The sequence below is a fragment of the Palaemon carinicauda genome, chromosome 4, assembly GCF_036898095.1.
Source record: "Palaemon carinicauda isolate YSFRI2023 chromosome 4, ASM3689809v2, whole genome shotgun sequence".
NCBI classification, from domain to species: Eukaryota; Metazoa; Arthropoda; class Malacostraca; order Decapoda; family Palaemonidae; genus Palaemon; species Palaemon carinicauda.
Genome location: NC_090728.1, coordinates 94,905,988 through 94,926,679, shown reverse-complemented (window position 1 = coordinate 94,926,679; position 20,692 = coordinate 94,905,988). Strand labels below are relative to the sequence as shown.

Sequence of the window (20,692 nt, the reverse complement as noted above, 5' to 3'; positions counted from 1 at the left end):
CAGAAAAAAAAAATTCAGCCACGTGCTAGGCAAACCATCAAGGCACATTTTCCGACAAATAAACATCTAAATGAATAATTACTCTGTGATAGTTCCTTAGTACGTAGTAATTTTGAAAGAAATGGGAAAAAACGAAAAAATGGCAATCACAGGAAAATCGAACACATACCTATATATACGCCATATCTGGCTAAAAAAAGAAGATAGGCATGGGTAGCCAGATCATCTAGAAACACTTTCCAACACTATAAAATTATAAATTTTGCGACACTAGCCAATTCCTTACGGTAACATGACTAAGCAAAAAAATGCAAAACAAATAAAAAGGGGCACTCGTGGAAAAATGGCCATTCTAATATACGGCATTTCAGAAAAAAAAATTTCAGCCACGTGCTAGGCAAACCATCAAGGCACATTTTCCGACAAATAAACATATAAATGAAATATTACTCTGTGATAGTTCCTTAGTACGTAGTAATTTTGAAAGAAATGGGAAAAAACGAAAAAATGGCAATCACAGGAAAATCGAACACATACTTATATATACGCCATATCTGGCTAAAAAAAAAATAGGCATGGGTAGCCAGATCATCTAGAAACACTTTCCAACACTACAAAAATATAAGTTTTGCGACACTACTTGCCAATTCCTTACGGTAACATGACTAAGCAAAAAAATGCAAAACAAATAAAAAGGGGCACTCGCGGAAAAATGCCCAACATTCTAATATACGGCATCTCAGATAAAAAAAAAAAAAGACATGCACGTGTTAGCCCAACCATCAAGGCACACTTTCTAACACATAAACATGGAAAAAAATGAATAATATACGGCAATTCCTTACTACGTAGTAAATTTTTACAAATATTGAAAAAAAACAGAAATTGGCAACCGCAGTTAAATACCCAATATACCAATAACTACGTCGTATCTGACAAAAACAAAATCACGCATGGGTAGCCAGATCATCTAGACACACTTTCCAACACTAAAAAAGCAAAAGTTTTACGACACTATTTCGCAATATCTTACGGAAAAATGACTTGGCAAAAAAATGAAAAAAAATGAAAAAGGGACACTCGCGGTAAAATGCCCGACATTCTAATATACGGCATCTCAGATAAAAAAAAAGACATGCACGTGTTAGCCCAACCATCAAGGCACACTTTCTAACACATAAACATGAAAAAAAAATGAATAATATACGGCAATTCCTTACTACGTAGTAATTTTTACAAATATTGAAAAAAAAACAGAAATTGGTAACCGCAGTTAAATACCCAATATACCAATAACTACGTCGTATCTGACAAAAACAAAGTCATGCATGGGTAGCCAGATCATCTAGATAAACTTTCCAACACTAAACAAGCAAAAGTTTTACGACCCTATTTGGCAATATCTTACGGAAAAATGACTTGGCAAAAAAATGAAAAAAAATGGAAAAGGGGCACTCGCGGTAAAATGGTCCTCGTGGTGATGAACGACATTTTAACTAAAAAAAAAATCATGCACATGGTAGCCAAACAATCCACCAAGACTTTCCACAACTGATAACCTATACAAGTTGCACCATTCTACGACAATTTCATAATACGTAATAACTTTGATAATTATGCAAACTACCTTAGAAGGGTAAACTCGGTCGCGCTCGACCCCGACGCGTCTCAGAAATCGGGGAAGGAGTACAGCTACAGCAATGCACATCTGGACACTACTAGAGCGTGTAGGGGAGACACCTCCTGCAGGTCGATCACCCACAAATTCAGTCACGGGGGTGAGTCACGTGAGAAAAACCTGTTTTTTTTTGACGCTCGGGGTCGCAAACGACCCATCGTACCTATCCAGGGTTAAGATCTAATGTGAAATAATTAAAAGTGCTAGTGTTCAATGTCAATGCAGTGGAGGGTGCGTCCGTTCCTGTCCGTCATAATCCCAGCCCGGGACCTCTTCCATGCTCCCCAACCCCTGGGAGAAGGAATGTCGAAAGGCCAAAGGATATGTCAGACCTTGATTAGCCAACGGACGTCCCCTTGAGCGATCATGTTGACGATCCCCAGATCGCTCCCCCTCGCCACAGGTAAGGCGAGGTTGATAGAGTGCGTCCGTTCATGTCCGTCATAATCCCAGCCCTGGGCCTCTTCCATGCTCCCCAACCCCTGGGAGAAGGAATGTCGAAAGGCCAAAGGATATGTCAGACCTTGATCTGGTTGGCTCCAACCACGATGTTCTAGACCACTCAAGAGACGTATGTCTCCTAATAATCCCTCCCGCAGTAACTGGTGTTCGCCGGAGGTGTTCCTTTCGGACGAAGACGACGTGTCAGCACCGAAACAATTACAGAAGGTGTTCAGTTTACGTCAGTACACGGGACGCAGACGCTAATACTGTTGACAATCTCTCACAACGATCGATACACGATTCAGATCGCTCGCACAAGGCGCGCTAGAAGTATCGACAGTTGACGATACCTCTCAGCGATCAGTGCATCGTTCAGTTAGCGCACACGGCGCTCATCATGTATCTGATTTGGCTGAATTAAAGAGGTCTATTTTGTCTCTGTTTGACGCTTAAGATTCTCTGGCAGAAAAATTACACCTAAAAGAATCTAAGGACAGCAATACAGTGAACCCTCGTTTATCGCGGTAGATAGGTTCCAGACCCGGCCGCGATAGGTGAAAATCCGCGAAGTAGTGACATCATATTTACCTATTTAATTAACATGTATATTCGGACTTTTAAAACCTTCCCTTACCTAGTACTGTTAACAAACTACCCTTTAATGTACAGAACACTTAATGCATGTACTACAGCACCCTAAACTAAAACAGGCACAAATATTAAAGGCGATTTTATATTATGCGTTTCCTAAACACCTAAAAAGCACGATAAAAAATGGCAACCAACGTTTTGTTTACGTTCATCTCTGATTATAATGAAGAAACAAACTCATTTAGTGTACACATATATGTATAGGTTAGTTTTTGCATCGATTATATTGATTATACAGTATGTTGATTTTGTTATTACCAATGTTTTACTTAATTTTTCTTAGGACTTCCAAATGAAATGTTTTTCTTCATGACGCCGCCTGAAACGACGGCGTCATAAAGTACTGTACGCTCAGTAAACAACCACGCTCAGAACAAACAAGGCATTTAACGCGCATGATGAAAGTGATAAATAATGATACAGTATTTACAGTAAAAGCATTTACAAAATATGTTACCTTACAAATATAATTTACCGTATCTATATAAAATCATACAGTACTGTACAGTACGTATTGTACGTAGCAAAGCAGGAAAACAATTTACGAGAGAGAGAGAGAGAGAGAGAGAGAGAGAGAGAGAGATTGTTTTACGTACGTAAATGTAAATTTTAAACAATACTGTACAGTAATAATAATAATAATAATAATAATAATAATAATAATAATAATAATGATAATAATAACAATAATAATTTTATTAACATCAACAACAATAATAATAATAATACTGTAACAATAATAATAATAGGTTTACGTATGCTACAGTATTTTATTCTTTTGTAGGATGTGTGTCTCTCTCTCTCGTACACTTATTCGAAATGTGAATTTTGCAACAAAGAATATTATTGGATGCAGCTACGTACGTATACATACAAAAGATTCATGGTAAAGAAGCACATTCATTACATTTGTAGTACTGTACAGTAGTAGCCATCAGCAGCCTTACACCATTCTAATATGGTATGACTTCATCTGATTTGCGTTTCATGTTCGATTTAATTTTACTACGTACTGTATACAGTACAGTACTGAATTATCGTATGATAATACTGTAATACAGTGATAATAATAATAATAATAATAATAATAATAATGATAATAATAACAATAATAATTTTATTAACAACAACAACAATAATAATAATAACAATAATAATAATACAGTAGCTTTACGTATGCTATTTTATTATTTTGTAGGATGTGTGTGTGTGTGTGTGTCTCTCTCTCTCTCTCTCTCTCTCTCTCTCTCTCTCTCTCTCTCTCTCTCTCTCTCTCGTACGCTTATTCGAAATGTGATTTTTGCAACAAAGAATATTATTGGATGCAGTACTACGTACGTATACATACAAAAGATTCATGGAAAAGAAGCACATCCATTACATTTGTAGTACAGTAGTAGCCAACAGCAGCCTTACACCATTCTAATATGGTATGACTGCATCTGATTTGCGTTTCATGTTCTATTTAATTTTACTACGTACTGTATACAGTACTGTATTGTCGTATGATCACATTCTCTTTTCGTGTTTTATTTCTTTCTGTGCTGAATTATATATCATATGTAATGCAATGAACAATCAGTAAGAGCAGATATTACTAATTACAGTATTAATGGAATTACAGGTAACGAAATATTGTATTTGGGGGGTCTTCAGATTTCGCGGTATTTTCAAAATTTCTGGAAAATCCGCGATATGTATATATATATATGGGTTATGGAAAAAACCCACGAAGTGGTGAATCCGCGATGGTCGAACCGCGAAGTAGCGAGGGTTCACTGTAGACCAAGAAAACGGTCTTCCGATAGTTTCGGGCAGCGTAGTTCTCCGATACTCCGCAACGCTGCCTCGCAGCGATCAGCTCGCGTTGTGGCAAGCGTTAGGGCGGACGCATGCGGCAGCTCCTTCCCTTCCCCCAGATTGGGAAATGTCACAGGGTCTTTCCCCTGGTAATCACCTTCTGGTCTCTCTCACGGCATTCTGGACGCAGACGCCAGTCTGGTCGTATGCTGGACGCTGACAGTCAAGCAGTTGTCTCACCTTCGCGTTCTGCGGGACGCGCAACTACTGCTCATGCGGGACGCATGCTACACGCGGACAGCTCACGGCAATCTGATTAGTCGGAAAGCTCACGGCAACCTGGACGCATGCGTCAGCCTGGACATATGCTGGACGCAGGCAGTCAGGTTTTGTCCCCACGTCATGATAGACAAATAGTTGCCTCTTTTGCGCCACTGACCGGACGCGATACTGACGCTCCCTCACGGCTCGCGGCAGGCTCACGGTATTCGGGACGCATGCAGCAGTCTGGAAACTCACGGCAAAGTAGACGCATGTGGCAGTCTGGACATATGCTGGACGCAAGCAATCAGGTTTTGTCCCACGTCACTATAGACAAACAGTTGTCTCTTCTTTGCGATTGACTGGACCCGATACTAACGCTTCCTCACGGCTTGTGGCAGACTCTCGACGTTCGGGACGCATGCATTAGTCTGATACCTCTCATGGAAACATACAACAGTCTCAATCTGGACCCATGATGGACTCGTATAGTCGAGACTTGTCCTCGCAACAGGATAGACAAGTTTTTTTATCTCTCCTTCGCGATTTTCTGTACGCACAACTAACGCTCCCTCGCGTCACGCTGTTGACATACAACATGCTGGACACACGCGATCAAGATTTTCCCTCATATGGGTTTATAGATGTTGATGCTCCCTTACAGCAGGATGATCTTATGCTGGAAGCACTGGAACCTGTCTCTCCCTCAAGGCTTACAGTACATAAACGTGATGCTTCTTCGCAACTGGATGATATCCTTCACGAGATTTCTTCAGGACAAGATGAATTATTTTTGGAAGACAATGACCGACAGGATGACACGGTTTTGTCTCCTACTCATTCGAATCAGGGAATCTATGTTTCATTAGCCGAATTAGAAGATGAATCTCAGGATTCATTACAGACAGCTGATTTTGAAAAAAAAAAAAAAACTCTGACAGTGTTAACATCTCTGTATCTCAGTTTTTGAAGGGCAGACCCCGAAAACATCCTCCTTCAAGAATATGGTCCTGGCTAGATTGGTTAAGGGAGTTTTCTCAACTCTCAACCAATGGACGTCCAAGAGAAAGGATCTAGGGAAGACCTCCTTTTTCTTTTCCTCAAACTCAACTGGCTTCCAGATCTAGTGTGTGGTATTCGTCTGGGGGAAGTTCTTGGTTTGGGAGTTCCTGCCTCCCCCAAGGAAACTTCTCCATACTTGCTGACACCTCACTCAGGTCAACCATGAGCAAGTCAAAGTTTGTGGTCCAATTCTGAAATGGACCATCGGCTGAAGAAAACTTTTAGTCAATAGAAGTCTTCAGCCTTACGGACTGGACTCTCGAAACTCTCGCAGAAGCCACAGACCCTAAGAACAAGGCTCAGATGCATCTGATTGCCTGTCTGGATAAGCCCGAGAGGGATGGCCCCATCGAACTTTCCGCCCCTTTTCACGGCAAGAATTCTTAAAAAGAGGACTGTGTGTTGTTCCTTTTTATCTTCAGGTTTGTCCCTTATTTGGAGATCAATAAGCTGCTCAAGATTTTTTTCTCTAGGACTGCTAAGTAGGTCCTTCCAACTAGCTTTTTAGCAAGGATACAAAAGGAGGCTCTTCCCACTCGTCAGCTCTTTCGTGGGAGAGCCCCTTCAAGGGGAACTCAGAGGATTGCGACTGGAGGTCAAACTCGCAGATTCTCAAGACAACAAACCGAATAAAAAAGTGAGACCTGTTATGCCTCCCATGTCGTCGATACCCTTAGAGTTGACAACAGTCCACTCAGGAAACAAAGCAGCAGCTCTTTAAGAACAATTGAGCCTTATGCGGTCAAAGTCAGTCATAGAAATGTAGAGGACACCTCCTCGGAGGGGTTTATTCAACATACTTTTCCTAGTTCAAAAAAAAGAGAAAAAAAAAAAACGGGGGGGGGGATGAAAACTTGTTCTGGACATCAGTCCATTGTACAAGTACGTTTTTTCTCCGGGGTGATGTCCAACGTGACTCCCTGGCTTCACATAAAGGGAGTAAGGATTTTCTTTGTACCTGGACTATTGACCACTCAGAGCAGAATCACAAGTAAAGTGTCTGGAGGCTCTTCAAAGGATAATGCCCTTAATGCAACAGTTAGGTCTGATGGTAACCTGGCCAAATCTTAACTAACACCCTCACAGAATTTCATTTTTCCGAGGATGATAATCGGTTCAGATCGCGCTCAAGGCACTCCGGAAATGTCGCAAGGACTTTCTCCTGGTGGTCACCCGGCTACGGTTGATGATCCCTCGCAGCAATCAGCACATGGTTTAGTTCGCGCACACGGCACGCTTCAAGTGTCTGGTCTGTCTAAACTAGAGAGGTCGATGTCGTCCCTGTTTGACGCATATGATTCTCGACAGGGATCTGTGGAAGTCTCAGAGGAAATGACGCATAAATATCAAAGAGCTAGTGGCCATTCATCAAGCCCTGATTACTCACTTCTTAGAAGGGGAGAAAAGTGTCAGGACGGATCTGCTCAGCAGAAGAATACAAGTTCTTACTGCAAAATGGACCCTACATTACGAGGTGTGCACCAACCTTTGGATGTTGTGGGCTCAACACTCGATAGACCTCTTCGCCTCACAAATGACTTAGAGGTTGCCGGTATTTTGCTCTCCAGTACCAGACCAGGAAGCAGTCACAGTGGACGCTTTTCTTCGGAACTGGGAAGGTCTAAACGTGTACACTTTTCCTCCATTCAAGATCCTGGACAGAGTCCTGAAAAGATTCAGGGATTCGCCCAATGTCCGCATGACCATGATAGCTCCTTTATGGCCCATGAGGCATTGGGTTGCGGAGATGATGGATTGGCTGGTAGATACCCCCAGATCATTACCAACTATTAGGGTTTACTAGTCCAAGTGGGACATATTTAGAGTGTGGTACCGGAATAATAGACTTTCCTCTACCAATACCTCTATAGCCAATATAGCAGAGTTTTTCTGTTGTATCTGCGTACAAAAGAGAAGCTAGCTGTACCTCTCATCAAGGGTTACCGCAGCACACTAACCTCCGTCTTTCGTAACCGACACATTGGTGTGTCAGGTAACAATGATCTCTCAGATCTCATTAGATCTTTTGAAACGACTAAGAGTAAGGACAATCCAACCTCCTCGTGGAACCTGGATATAGTCCTGGCCTTTTTAACCTTAAGTAGGTTTGTACAGTTCGACAAGGCATCTTGGAAGTATCTTACCAAGAAGACACTTTTCCTAATTTCATTGGCTACAGTCAAAAGATTAGGAGAGTTAAAAGCCATCAGCAAGAAGATTGGCTTTAATGGAGACAATGCAATTTGCTCCCTTAAGCTAGGCTTTCTTTTCAGAGACGAGACAGACAGCCTCTGATGCTCAGTTAAAAAGCCCTCTTTGCCTTTATCAAAGAATACCCTGGCTTTTTTCATTAAGGATTTAATGAGGGAAACTCTTCAGGATTGTGAGTAGGAAGTTTTCCCTATCCTTAAGGTAAAACTACACGAGGTCAGAGCTGTAGCTATTTTTATGGCTTACAAACAATAAAATGAAGTCAATTTTGGAGCCTACTTTCTGACGAAGGAAATCAATCTTCACAGACTGCTATCTCAAAGATGTCCAGACCCAGTATGAAGATTGCTGTTCCCGGGGTCCGTACGTTACCTCCGGCTTCGTAGTTAGAGAAGGGTCTACTGCCTCTTCCCGATAACTTAATATATACCCTTGCCTTTTTTCTTGTACTTGTGTTCACAGGTTGTCTGTGAGGTTGTCACAGCCTTCCGTCAGTCTGGGATGCAAGTCAAGTTAGTTTTAATGTGTTCACAGATTGTTTGGAACGTTGTCGCAGCCTTCCGTCAATCTGGGATGCAAATCAAATTAGTTTTAATGTGGAGTAGGTGGTCCTTGGCTATGCCAGGTTTGCAAGGGTGGTGGTCTAGCCACTCTAAGGTCTAGGACCTTGTGGCAGCCCCAAGAGACTTTTCAGCTCCCTGAGTGGATCGCTGAGTCTCTTAAGGAATGCAGGCGAAATGAGGCAGTATCACAGTATCATTGTGAAGCCAGCTTCCTTATCAGGTTGTAATGCCAGAATCAGTATCCTTGGCTATGCCAGGTTTACAAAGATGGTGGTCTAGCCACGCTAAGGTCGAGGACCTTGTGGCAGTCCCAAGAGACTTTTCAGCCCCCTGAGTGGATTGTTTAGTCTCTTAAGGAATGCAGGCGAAATACGTTCTGAGGATTTCTCCAAAGAACGTACCAGGAAAGCTATGGATACCTTCCTTCTTTCAGGTACTCGCACGATCGAGTTTCTGGCCCACCAAGTCTCCAACTTGTGGGCAAATACCATCCTGAAACGTCAGGGATGTAGTAGCTGAGAGATTCCATCAGAAGGTCCCTAGCACCGAGATCAATAGGCTCGGACATTCCTCCCTAGAGGGATCCGTCTTGTTCGAGCCTAAGGATGTGGAACATGGCCACTGAGAGGTGGAGGAAGTCTCATCAAGACTCCCTCCTTCATAGGGCTTTAACATCCAAGCCCTATAAGCCTCCAGCACCACAGCAGTCCCGTCCAGTCAAGACCACTAAGACGACAACAGCAGCGAAGACCTTGGTGTTTAAGCCCTTTCCTGTCAAAGAAAGGAAAAGCAAAAAGTCCTCCAGGGGAGGCAAGAATCCTAGAGGGAGCAGCCGAGGCCGCAAATGCTAGGATAGGCAGTCTCCCTACATGTCCACCAGTGGGGGGATGCCTACAAAGTTGCTAAAACGGGTGGAAGCAACTCGGGGCCAATTTCTGGACAATCTCTGTGATCAGTCTAGAATATCGCGTCCCGTTCATAACATCTCTACCTCCCCTGACGACGAATCCAGTGTCATTGAACTCCCTTGCCATGGGATCGGCAATGGGGCAAGCTCTTCGGGCAGAAGTCCAGACCCTGTTGAAGAAGGGCGCTCTCCAAGAGGTCCTCGACGGATCTCCAGGCTTCTTCAGTCGACTCTTTCTTGTAAAGAAGGCGTCTGGAGGCTGGAGACCAGTCATCGACCTCTCAGCTCTGAACAAGTTTGTCAAACAAACTCCGTTCAGCATGGAGACAGCGGACACGGTCAGACTAGCAGTAAGACCGCAAGTCTTCATGTGCACACTGGACCTAAAGGACGCGTACTTCCAGATCCCAGTCCATCCGTCTTCAAGGAAGTACTTAAGATTCAGCCTAGACAACAAGGAATACCAGTTCAAGGTGCTGTGCTTCGGTCTCTCCACAGCACCACAAGTTTTCACCAGAGTGTTCACCCTAGTATCATCTTGGGCACACAGGATTGGCATCCGCTCCTCCGTTATCTGGACGACTGGTTAATCCTAGCAGACTCGGTGTCAACCCTTCTTCAACACCGAGACAAACTTCTGGGACTTTGCCAAGATCTGGGGATCATGGTAAATCTTGAGAAGTCTTCACTGCTTCCCAGTCAAAGACTGGTATACCTAGGCAGGATTATAGACACCACTCTCCACAAAGCCTTCCCATCAGACGACAGGATAGCAAGGCTGAGGAAGGTCGCAAGACTTTTTCTCAGACGAGAAGAACTTCCAGCCCAATCGGGGTTACGTCTCCTCGCTCACCTTTCATCGCTGGCCCGTCTAGTTCCCAATGGTCGCCTCAGGATGCGATCCCTCCTGTGGCGACTCAAGTCCCGGTGGAATCAAGCGTACGACTCCCCGTACATCCAGATCCCCATGGGACCTGCGGAACGGACGGATCTCCAGTGGTGAGTGGCAGACGAGAACCTATGAAAAGGAGTGGATCTTCTCATCCTCCCCCCGGATTTGATGCTGTTTTCGGACACTTCAAAAAAATGGGGGGGGGGGGGGGGGCATGTGCTGCATCACTCGACCTCAGGCCTCTGATCAGAGTCAGAAAAGTACCTCCACATAAATCTCCTAAAGATGAAGGCCATCTTTCTGGCCCTTCAACAGTTCCAACAGTACCTGGCAAGTCACTCTGTGGTGGTGATGAGCGACAACACCACAATGGTGGCCTACATCAACAAACAAGGAGGTACTTTTTCTTAGCAACTATCCCATCTAGCAGTAGAGATAATGAGATGGGCCGAAATCCACTCGATACCACTCGGCACGCTTCATTCCGGGCAAAAGCAATGTGCTCGCCGACAACCTGAGCAGAGCATCTCATAGTGAGTACCGAGTGGTGTTTGGATCATCTAGTAGCCAACAAAGTCCTGACTTTGTGGGGTTCTCCGACTGTGGACCTCTTTGCAACGGCCCTGAACTTCAGGCTCCCGCTGTACTGTTCCCCAGTCCCAGACCCCAAGGCTCTCTGACATGATACTTCCCAACAACGGTGGGACAACATCGACGTTTATGCCTTTCCCCTGTTCTGTCTGATGAGAACATCGGTCAATCTTTCAATGACCCTCATAACTCCGCTATGGCATCACGCAGAAGGGTTCCCGGACCTTCTGCAACTCCTAACGGAGCCACCAAGAGAACTCCCTCCTCGACACAATCTACTTAAACAACCACATGCCAACATCTTCCACAACGCCGTAGGTTCACTACGGCTTTACGCCTGGAGACTATCCAGCATCTCCTCTCTGAGAGAGGATTTTCACAACAAGTTGCAATCAGGATGTCTGAACACCTGCGAAAGTCTTCAGCAGCAGTCTACCAGGCAAAGTGAAAAGTCTTCTGTGGTTGGTGTCGTGGAAGGGGTATCCCTCCACTCAATGCCACTATTCCAACAATAGTGAAGTTCCTCGTGTATTCGCGTGAAGAAATGCGCCTTTCAGTCTCGGCAGTGAAAGGCTATCGCTCAGCCTTAAGTTTCGCCTTTAGGCTGAAAGGAATGGACATTTCCTTATCGCTAGAACTTTCTTTACTCATACGAAGTTATGAACTTACCTGCCCTCAGTCGAAAGTGAGACCTCCCCCCATGGAACGTGGTTCGAGTTCTCAGGTCTCTTAAGACACCTCCCCATGAACCATTACGCCAGGTATCAGATCGCCACCTAACCTGGAAGACGGTACTCCTGCTAGCTTTGGCCTCGGCCAAGCGAGTCAGCGAACTTCATGGTCTCTCGTATGACATTGCCCATTAAAGGGGATGGGGGGAGGTAATGTTCAGCTTCATCCCTGAGTTTATTGCTAAGACTCAGAATCCAGGAGTAGCGGATCCTCGATTCGACTCCTTCCGGATTTCTAGTCTCCGTACTGTAACAGATGACCCAGACCATCTCTTACTATGCCCAGTAAGGAGCTTGAGGCTGTACCTTAAAAGAACAGCCGCAGCCCGTCCTCGTTTGCCAGCACTATTCATCAGCACAGGAAGGACTAAGAGGAGGGTCACCAAGAACACCATCTCTACATGGATTCGCAGGGTCATTGACCTGGCACTGAATCCAGACCCTCCGCCGTCACGTCGCCCCAGAGCACATGATGTCAGGGGCATAGCTACGTCCCTGGCCTTCAAAAGAAATTTTTCAGTGACGCAAGTTCTTCAAGCTGGGGTGTGGAAATGTCAAACAATGTTCACATCCCACTACCTGCAAGACGTGACCCACAGGAGACTTGATACGTTCTCTATCGGTCCTGTGGTGGCTGCACAACAGCTGGTTTAAAACCTCAAGCTCCTTATTGGACAAGTAGCAGAAGGTTGAGGGCATTGTTACCCGGTTTTAGTCTGCATGAATGAAAAGGTTTGACTGGCCCTTATTCTTTTCTTCATCCTCCCCTCTCTTGGGGAAAGCAGCATCCTGGGTTCTCTGCATAGCTGACTTCAAACCACTGCAGATAAACCATGCTCCCTTGTGTTCCTAGTATTAAGATTAATACTGTTACGTCCCCATACCCTGATGAGGTGGTATTGGGAAAGTCCTAGTCTTACAAGTTTCCATCTAAATAACTTCAGAACAACTTTCTAGGACGAGTCACACTTCATACCTTCACATACAGCTTGCGTAGGCTGCAGACCTTGCGTAGCAAGGTTCTAGTGAGGTGCAGGGAGACTCCGGGCAAAGCCAAAAGCCAAACTGGCTGGGACGTCCACCCTTCTTAATGGGTGAGTCACCCCTATTAAATAGCGTGGTTTGTATTCCAGTTACGGAACAAATGACAAATTCGTAGATAATTTTTATTTTTCCTAACTATACAAACCTTAGCTATTTAACCAAACTTGGCCGCCAGCCCTATCCCCCTTGAAGTCCTACCTCCAAGCAAAGTGAGCTCAAGCACAGGTGTGTGAGAGGTGGGAGGGGGTATCAAGCTACCCTCCCCTACCCCCGCTAACTAGCAGTGTGGGTAGTAAACCCTCTTTAAAAATTAATGGCTCTACATTTCAGCTACGCCGAAAGTAATACTCCTTTTTAAATATTTAACTTAGCCGGTAAATATATATAGCTGCAACTCTGTTGCTCGACAGACAAAAAAACAGTAAAACTCGCCAGCGATCGCTATACAGGTTGCGGGTGTGCCCACCAGCGCCAACTGTCGGCCAGATACCATACTCGATGTAAACAAAGACGCAATTTCTTCTCTGTCGACGTGTCGACAAGACGTACTTTACTCGCAGTTGAAACCTGGAGTTTTTCCCATCATATTTGGTGAAGTACTTTAATTTGGTTATGAGCTTTCGCTGTACAGGGTTTTTCTTCATATAAATCCTTGAACTCTTTTTTAGATAGTTTTTTTTGGAATTTTCCCTTGACCAATTCAAAATGGCTGCCCTTTCACAAGTTCCCAAGTTTAGAAAATGCAATGCTAGGGACTGTCATAGGCGTCTTCCAAAGGCTTCTCTCGACCCTCACACTGTTTGTTCCAATTGTCGGGGTAAAACCTGTCAATTGGAAGATCGGTGTGAGGAATGCGTGGGCCTTTCGGAATTCGATTTTATCGAATTTGAGAAGTATACACGCAGACTAGAGAGAGATAGGGTAAGGAGAAGTTCTTCTAGGTCGGTAGATTTTTCCTCTCCTCATGCCCCTCAACCTAATCCTTCCCCTGTAGTGGTTGTTCCTAACCCCCCTCCTAGCACTCAGGAACCATCGATGGCTGACATGATGCGTGCTATCCATGCCTTGGGGGAGAGAGTTGAGTCCCTTGCAAGTGACCGCAATCAACTCATGGCGGATGTTAAGGAACTAAAGTGCCAAAGTGCCGCGGGAAGTGATAAAGTGCCTAGTGTTTCTCAAAGTGTTGTGAACAGTGTTGCGCTTGAGGGTTCGTCTGTTCGTGCCTGTCGTCCTCCTAGTCCGGGACCTCTTGCAAGCTCCCAAGCCCAGGGGAGAAGCAATGTCGTACGACGCATGGGTTCGAGAGGCCTTGATCAGCGAACAGACGTTCCCTCTATGGTATCAGGCGTATCTCCCCAAGATCGCCCCTACCAACGTAAGACGAGAGAGCCCGTTTTTACCTCGTCGTCCGAAGGTGTTTCTCGTAAGAAACTTTGGACCAAGGTCTCACGACCTTTAAAGCGTAAGTCGGTCCCTTCAGGACAAGTCCAACGTCCCGGTTGTAGCCACTGGGTCAGTTCGGACTCGTTGCCGTCATCTGATGACTGCTCGCCGCCTAAGAGAGGCAAAGCGGTACTGCCTCAGTCGCTCACCCCGTCTGTTTCCGCACCTGCTGCCGTAGACCCTAAATGGGTATTGCTACTGGACATGCAGTCCAAGCTTGCGTCCTTGATGGAGGACTTTAATGCGGAGAAGGTTGCTGCTGAACCTTCTGGCCAACAAGCCAAGCGGTCTGTTGTACGTCCTGTTGACGCTGAGGTAACTTTCTCGCGTCTACCAGTTGAGGTTGTACCCCCTCCGATGCGACCCAGTGTGGTTTGCCAGCCGCACGTTGACGTTAGGCGACGCACGGAGGTGGTTGTTGACGTTCAGGACGTTCAACAACCATCAGAGGTGACTTGTTTTGACGCGGTGCGTCAACCTCCGCAACCCGGTATGATGTTGACTGCACAACCCAGACGGTCTAAACAGTCTCGGGTGGACGCTGTGCGTCCTCGCGCACCCATGGTTGTTGACAGTTCACAGACTGTGCAGCAGTTCCATGACGTTGCGTCCGGATCCGTCACGCATGCACCAGTGCGACCGGACTCAGCGAGCCAAACGTTGCCCACTCCGTTGCCGTTTCCTCATCAGTTTTCGGATGAGGAACTATCAGATGAGGACGTTGCTGAACCGCAAGAGGATCAACCTTCAGAACTGGACGAACCTAAGGCAACTCAACCATCATTGGACTTTAGAAAAGTCATGGCTGTTTTTAAGGAGTTGTTCCCTGACCACTTTTTTTCTGTGGCTCCTCGTTCGCCGCCGTCAGAGTTTGTGTTAGGCGTGCCTGCTACCACACCTGCCTTTATTAGACTCGTTCTCTCTCGTTCATCCAAGAGAGCTTTGCGGCTGTTGGGAGATTGGCTAGAGACTAAGAAGAGTTTAGGAAAGACAGCATTTGCCTTTCCCCCATCTAAACTCTCGTCTAGATCGAGCGTCTGGTATGCCACGGGAGAAGTTCTCGGCTTGGGAGTTCCTGCCTCTGCCCAGGGCGACTTCTCAAGTCTTGTAGACTCTCCCCGCCGCCTTGCCATGAGACGCTCGAAGATTTGTTGGTCACCATCGGACCTGGACCACCTTCTTAAAGGGATTTTTAGGGCTTTCGAAGTCTTTAACTTCCTAGACTGGTGCCTAGGAGCCCTGAGCAGGAAGATCTCTTCTGCAGATAAGGACGTTTCTTTGCTCATTATGTCCTGCATGGACAAGGCCGTCCGTGATGGGTCCAACGAGCTAGCCGCCTCATTCACGTCCGGAGTCCTAAAGAAGCGAGAGTCTCTATGTTCTTTCCTGTCTGCTGGAGTGACGCCATGCCAAAGATCCGAGCTTCTCTTTGCTCCCCTTTCCAAGTGCCTGTTTCCTGAAGTCTTGGTAAAGGAAATTGCCTTATCTTTAGTTCAGAAGGACACCCACGATCTAGTTGCGTCCTCGGCTCGCAAAGCTCCCCCTTTGCCTACATTGTCTGCTAGACCGAGGTTAGACACTCCAGCGTCTCGCTTTATTCCGCCCTTTCGTGGCAGAGCCTCCAGCAGAGGAGGTGCTCGTGCCGAAGGGAAGCGAGGGAAGAGGAAAGGATCCAAGTCCTCTAAGGGCAGAGTCTGACTGCCCGCAACTTCAGACAGCAGTAGGAGCCAGACTCAAGAACTTCTGTCAAGCCTGGGAGAAGAGAGGCACAGATCAACAATCTGTGAAGTTGCTCAGAGAGGGGTACAAGATCCCTTTTGTACGCAAACCCCCTCTAGCGACGTCCCCCATCGATCTCTCTCCCAGGTACAGAGAGGAAGAAAAGAGACAAGCCCTGAAACTGGAAGTGTCTCTTTTGCTAGAGAAGGGAGCGGTGGTCAAAGTCTCGGACCTTCAATCACCGGGGTTTTACAACCGTCTCTTCCTAGTATCAAAGAAAACTGGAGGGTGGAGACCGGTGCTAGATGTCAGTGCTCTGAATGTCTTTGTCACAAAGACGAAGTTTTCCATGGAGACCACAAAGTCAGTCTTAGCAGCGGTCAGAAAGGAAGACTGGATGGTCTCGCTAGACCTAAGGGACGCCTACTTCCACATCCCCATTCACTCAGACTCCCAACCTTTTCTGAGATTCGTCTTCGAAGATGTGGTTTACCAGTTTCGGGCCCTGTGCTTTGGCCTAAGCACAGCTCCTCTCGTGTTTACGAGGCTGATGAGGAATGTGGCCAAATTCCTCCACTTATCGGACATCCGAGCCTCCCTTTATTTGGACGACTGGCTTCTCAGAGCCTCTTCCAGTCGTCGCTGTCTGAAGGATCTCAAGTGGACTCTAGATCTGACCAAGGAATTGGGACTCCTAGTCAATTTGGAAAAGTCGCAGCTAGTCCCATCCCAAACTATTCTGTATTTAGGGATGGAGATTCACAGTCAAGCTTTTCGGGCTTTTCCGTCGGCCCCCAGAATAGATCAAGCCCTGTTTTCCATCCAGAAGATGCTGAAGAAAGAACGCTGCTCAGTCAGGCTGTGGATGAGTCTGGTAGGGACGCTGTCATCCCTGGAGCAATTTGTATCACTAGGAAGACTACACCTCCGTCCTCTGCAATTCCATCTGGCTTTCCACTGGAAAAAGGACAAGACGCTAGAGGCGGTCTCGATCCCGATTTCCGGAAAGATGAAGTCTTGTCTGACTTGGTGGAAGGACAATATCAACCTAAGAGAGGGTCTTCCCCTGGCTATTCAATTACCCAACCACGTTCTCTTCTCGGACGCATCGGACTTGGGCTGGGGCGCGACGCTGGACGGTCGGAAATGCTCAGGTCTGTGGAACTCGAGTCAGAGGAGCATGCATATCAACTGCAAGGAGCTGTTGGCAGTTCATCTGGCCTTGAAAAGCTTCGAGTATCTCCTTCAAGGCAAAGTGGTGGAAGTAAACTCGGACAACACCACGGCCTTGGCGTACATCTCCAAACAAGGAGGTACCCACTCACTGACGTTGTACGAGATCGCAAGGGACCTGCTCATCTGGTCAAAAGATCGAGACATCTCCCTAGTAACGAGGTTCATCCAGGGCGACTTGAACGTCATAGCAGATTGTCTCAGTCGGAAAGGGCAAGTAATTCCAACCGAATGGACCCTCCACAAGGATGTGTGCAAGAGACTTTGGGCCACTTGGGGTCAACCAACCATAGATCTCTTTGCAACCTCGCTGACCAAGAGGCTTCCAATCTATTGCTCTCCAGTCCCGGACCCAGCAGCAATTCATATAGATGCCTTCCTCCTAGATTGGTCACATCTGGATCTCTACGCATTCCCACCGTTCAAGATTGTCAACAAGGTACTGCAGAAGTTCGCCTCTCACGAAGGGACAAGGTTGACGTTAGTTGCTCCCCTCTGGCCCGCGAGAGAATGGTTCACCGAGGTACTTCGATGGTTAGTAGACGTTCCCAGAAGTCTGCCTCTAAGAGTAGACCTTCTACGTCAGCCGCACGTAAAGAAGGTACACCAAAGCCTCCACGCTCTTCGTCTGACTGCCTTCAGACTATCGAAAGACTCTCGAGAGCTAGAGGCTTTTCGAAGGAGGCAGCCAGTGCGATTGCTAGAGCAAGGAGAGCGTCTACCATTAGAGTCTACCAATCGAAGTGGGAAGTCTTCCGAGACTGGTGCAAGTCAGTTTCTGTATCCTCGACCAGTACCTCTGTAGCCCAAATAGCTGATTTTCTCTTATACCTGAGAAAAGGACGATCCCTTTCAGCTCCCACTATCAAGGGCTACAGAAGCATGTTGGCATCGGTCTTCCGGCATAGAGGCTTAGATCTTTCCAACAATAAAGATCTGCAAGACCTCCTTAAGTCTTTTGAGACCACTAAGGAGCGTCGTTTGGCTACTCCTGGGTGGAATTTAGACGTGGTACTAAGATTCCTCATGTCAGACAGGTTTGAGCCTTTACAGTCAGCCTCCCTGAAAGATCTCACTCTTAAGACTCTTTTCCTGGTATGCTTAGCCTCGGCTAAAAGAGTCAGTGAGATTCATGCCTTCAGCAAGAACATTGGATTTTCGTCGGAAAAAGCTACTTGTTCGCTGCAACTTGGTTTTCTAGCCAAAAATGAGCTGCCTTCTCGGCCTTGGCCTAAATCTTTCGATATTCCCAGCTTATCGGAGATCGTAGGCAATGAACTAGAAAGAGTCTTATGCCCTGTTAGAGCTCTTCAGTTCTATTTAAAGCGTACTAAACCTTTACGAGGCCAATCTGAAGCTTTATGGTGTTCAGTTAAGAAACCATCCTTGCCTATGTCAAAGAATGCTTTGTCATACTTTATCAGATTGTTAATACGAGAAGCTCATTCACATCTGAGTGAGGAAGACCGAGCTTTGCTTAAAGTGAAGACGCACGAAGTTAGAGCTGTAGCAACTTCCGTGGCCTTTAAGCAAAATAGATCTCTGCAAAGTATAATGGACGCAACCTATTGGAGAAGCAAGTCAGTGTTCGCGTCATTTTACTTGAAGGATGTCCAGTCTCTTTACGAGAACTGCTACACACTGGGACCATTCGTAGCAGCGAGTGCAGTAGTGGGTGAGGGCTCAACCACTACAATTCCCTAATTCCATATCCTTTTAATCTGTCTCTTGAAATGTTTTTAATGTTGTTTTTATGGGTTGTCCGGAAGGCTAAGAAGCCTTTCGCATCCTGGTTGATTTGGCGGGTGGTCAAAGTCATTTCTTGAGAGCGCCCAGATTAGGGGTTTGATGAGGTCCTGTTGTATGGGTTGCAGCCCTTGATACTTCAGCTCCTAGGGGTCTGTCAGCATCCTAAGAGGATCGCGAGGCTCCGTAAGGAAGACGTACTTACAAGGCAGAGTAATCGTCTAAGTCGACTTCCTTACCAGGTACCTATTTATTTTGTTTTTGTTATATTGATAACTTCCAAAATGAAATAGAAACTCTTAGCTTATACGATGTAAACATATTTAACTGGTCTCTACCCACCACCCTGGGTGTGAATCAGCTATATATATTCACCGGCTAAGTTAAATATTTAAAAATGATATTTTAATTATAAAATAAATTTTTGAATATACTTACCCGGTGAATATATAAATTAAATGACCCTCCCTTCCTCCCCAATAGAGACGCAGTGGGATGAGAAGAAATTGAGTCTTTGTTTACATCGAGTATGGTATCTGGCCGACAGTTGGCGCTGGTGGGCACACCCGCAACCTGTATAGCGATCGCTGGCGAGTTTTACTGTTTTTTTGTCTGTCGAGCAACAGAGTTGCAGCTATATATATTCACCGGGTAAGTATATTCAAAAATTTATTTTATAATTAAAATATCATATTAAATAGCTAAGGTTTGTATAGTTAGGAAAAATGCAAATTATCTATGAATTTGTCATATTTGATGTTATATGGAAATTTTATTATTATGCAACATTTGATGTTCATATAACTTCAACCCTGGCAAAGAATATTATTCTCTAGAATTGAATGTAAGGCCTTGCCTTTTTACGAGCCATCTACACCGTTCACAAATAGTTCACTTTTGATGTCTTGCTATTACTTACAGTATAGTAAATGTAGCTATGGGAGAGGTAGGGCATACCTCTTTAACTTTATGAATACTTCTTCCCATCTAAGGAAGACTCCCATATAAAGGAATCAGAAGTTTGTATCCACATGGGAATAACCTACAAATTTAATACAATTTGCATTCCTCTTAGCTATACAGACCTGAGTCATTTATCAAAGATCCTGCCCCGTAAGTTTCTGACCCGGTGAGTGTTGTGAGGAAGCGCTGTGAAGAAGTGTTATGCGCCATATGCGCACCAGTTGCCTATTAACGAAACCTGATGTAATCAAACCGCTTATCAACGAAACATGATGTAATCAAACCAACTGTCTTTTGTCTGGTCATAGAGAAAATGAGACTAGGACTATCTCATATGAATGACTTGGGGTTTTTATATCTATGAAAAATACAAATCATTAAATTTATAGTATTTAGATAAAATATGCATGGTCATTTAGTACCATTTTTTTTATGATAAAAATTTTAGATTTTTTATGTTTTTCTTTTTTATCTTTACAGTTCAGGGGATGGTCCAAGTAAAAAAGCCTTGAAAAAAGCACAGAAGGCAGCAGAGAAAGCTGCTAAGAAGGCTGAACATAAGGCTCAAAATGCTCCTCAGTTGGTAAGTTTTTGTGTTTTTGAATCAGATTAGTCAAACCTCTAGCTACGAAAGAATCGGCTTACGAAATTTTCACTTCACGAAAGGAGATGCGAAAACGGAAACCTTCCATTCGTTTACTGTACGCTCCATCTTCGATCGTAATAAACAAACAAAGGCATTAAACGCGCATG

The 20,692-nt window shown here is 45.2% G+C and overlaps 1 protein-coding gene across 1 annotated transcript in view; it reads left to right on the top strand.

Annotated features, from left to right (window-relative positions):
- AspRS (aspartyl-tRNA synthetase) overlaps positions 1-20,692 on the top strand; it is a 109,698-nt gene that overhangs the window by 11,477 nt on the left and 77,529 nt on the right. Inside the window, exon 2 of the mRNA XM_068372502.1 lies at positions 20,420-20,522. Within this exon, the coding sequence (XP_068228603.1) occupies positions 20,420-20,522 (103 nt within the window). The remainder of the gene's footprint in view (positions 1-20,419; positions 20,523-20,692) is intronic.